At 43.3% G+C, this 2,358-nt stretch overlaps 1 protein-coding gene across 1 annotated transcript; it reads right to left on the minus strand.

Moving 5' to 3' along the window:
- Positions 1-535: 535 nt before the first annotated feature.
- LOC103725864 (olfactory receptor 13A1-like) lies at positions 536-1,474 on the minus strand. The gene has a single exon (XM_008823201.2). It carries the CDS (start codon positions 1,466-1,468, stop codon positions 536-538), a length of 933 nt encoding a protein of 310 aa, XP_008821423.1. The 5' UTR covers positions 1,469-1,474.
- Between the last annotated feature and the right edge of the window lie 884 nt (positions 1,475-2,358).

A 2,358-nucleotide genomic window follows, 5' to 3' on the forward strand; every position in this document is an offset into this window, starting at 1 on the left:
TACACATAAACAAACAGCAGCTCTTCCTACGTAGCCTTGATCAATGTAATGGGTAATAGCTGATAGGGAAGAACTGGGCTAAGAGAAGCACGGCTGTCTTCTGTCCTTTTGGAAGGCAACACGTCTTCTTAAATGGAAGAAGAGTACCTGTCGGTACCTGGGGTGGTGGTAATGCTGATTAGACTTTTTTTGTCTTTTTTGAGACAGGGTCTCCTTGTAGCCCCAGCTGTCCTGGAACTCACTACGTAGACCAGGCTGGCCTCGAACTCACAAAATCTGCCTGCCTCTGCCTCCCAAGTGCTGGGATTAAAGGCATGCGCCACCACACCCGGCCTTAGACTTTTATTTGGTGTGTATAGATAAGTATTGCTAATCAAAACAATGAAAGAGCAGTACAAAAACCACATATTCCAGTTCTTTATTTAAGGGCCATTTTCTATAGTGTCCATAGCCAAGTTCCAACACCATGAAGCTGTTATCAGCAAGGCAGGTAGAGGAGGAGCCCACACAAGCAGAATAGCCTGAATACTTCCATCTAATGTTGAAAAGGGTGCAAGAATCTCCTTAGGGAATGCTTGACATCTTTGTTCCTCAGTGTATAGATGAGGGGGTTCAGAGTGGGACTCAGGATTGAGTACAGGACTGCAGACACTTTGCTTCTATCTGGGCTGTAGCTGGAAGCAGGGCTGATGTAGGCACAGAACACAGACGAGTAGTACACAGAGACTACAATGAGGTGAGACGAACAGGTGGAGAAGGCTTTCCTTTTGCCCTCAGCTGAGTGCATGCGTAGGATGCAAGTGATGATGTAGCCATAAGACAGCATGGTGAGCAGAAAATTGATGCCTCCATAGAAGGCATCTGCCATGAGAGTCATGATGCTGTTCACATGTGTGGGGCTGCAGGAGAGAAGCAAGAGTGGAGGGATCTCACAGAAGAAGTGGGTGATGACATTGGGTCCACAAAACAACAGCCGTGTCATCAGACCAGTGTGGACAGAAGCATTCAGGGCACAAATGGTCCACACACCCATGACCAGGGCCCCACACAGCCATGGGCTCATCCTGAAGCTATAGTGCAAGGGAAAGCAAATGGCCACATAGCGGTCATAGGCCATGACTGTGAGCAGCAGCAGCTCAGAGGATAAAGACCAGATGAGGAAGAAGAGCTGTACCATACAGCCCTGGAAGGATATGGTGTTTTTTTCAGACGTTAGGCCAACCAGAGCCTTGGGCAGCACAGAGGAGGTGCAGATAATGTCCATAGTGGCCAAATTACTCAAGAAAAAGTACATGGGGCTGTGGAGCCCAGTGCTTGAGCTGACCAAAGCAATGATCAGAGCATTGCCTATGAGTGCTATGATGTAGAGAGACAGGAAGCAACAGAATAGGAGCAATTTCAGACTGGGGTGTTTTGAGATCCCTTGCAGTATGAACTCAGTCACCATTGTCTGGTTAGGGTTTGACATCAGGATGGAGTGGCCCTGTGCCCACTTCTGTGTCTTCATGTCTGTGATAAGAGAAGATCAGTTATTTTAGACCCCCTTTTTCCCACATATTTCTATTTTATAAGTTACTATGCTTTCTGTAAGGGAATAAGTCCCAAATTGGCATATTGGTTGTCCTGAACCCTGAACATGTACGTGACTTATTTAATACATTGGTATGCTTGTGTGTATGCTGCATATGTATGAGTGATTGTGAATACAAATGCTGAAGCAGTACAGTACCTTGAAAATTTCCATGATGATGGAGATGTTCTTTTTTAAAAAAGTATTTATTTAATAGCCACATACTTAGAAGAAGCATTTCATTACATCTGCATTGACATATTCAATAACAATTTTCTGAGCTAGGATGCATCTCTTACAAAATTGGCTGTACAGTTTTAGGTTTACAGTTGAATTATTACAATTATACAATATTGTACTCAGTATAAACCCCATAAGACATAAAATTAAATGATGTTTTAACCTTTAAAAAATCTCCATTTCATTACTAAAATGCAGAGTTTCATGCAGAAAACTTCATTTTTAATGCAATTGAAGTAACACAGACTCAAAAAAAAATTGACATATGTTCTCCCTCATATGTGGATCCTAGAACCACACCCTGATAGTGACTATGTAACCAGACATAATTACAGGAATCAGGATAATGGAAAGGAACCAGGGAGGTTAAGGAAAAGAAAGAACCTGAAAGAGAAGAACAGTAGGAAACAGGCGTTAATAAGGGAGATATGGCTAAAAATTGGGTTAGTTTAAGGGAGGGGGAGGAGGGAAGGGTATACAAAGACCTAGTGGATAAATGGAAAGAAGGAGCTCAAGAGAGGTAGGACCATAGGAGACGGGCATTAGTA

This window comes from Nannospalax galili, unplaced genomic scaffold (genome assembly GCF_000622305.1).
Source record: "Nannospalax galili isolate Female #2095 unplaced genomic scaffold, S.galili_v1.0 scaffold49, whole genome shotgun sequence".
Classification (NCBI taxonomy): Eukaryota; Metazoa; Chordata; class Mammalia; order Rodentia; family Spalacidae; genus Nannospalax; species Nannospalax galili.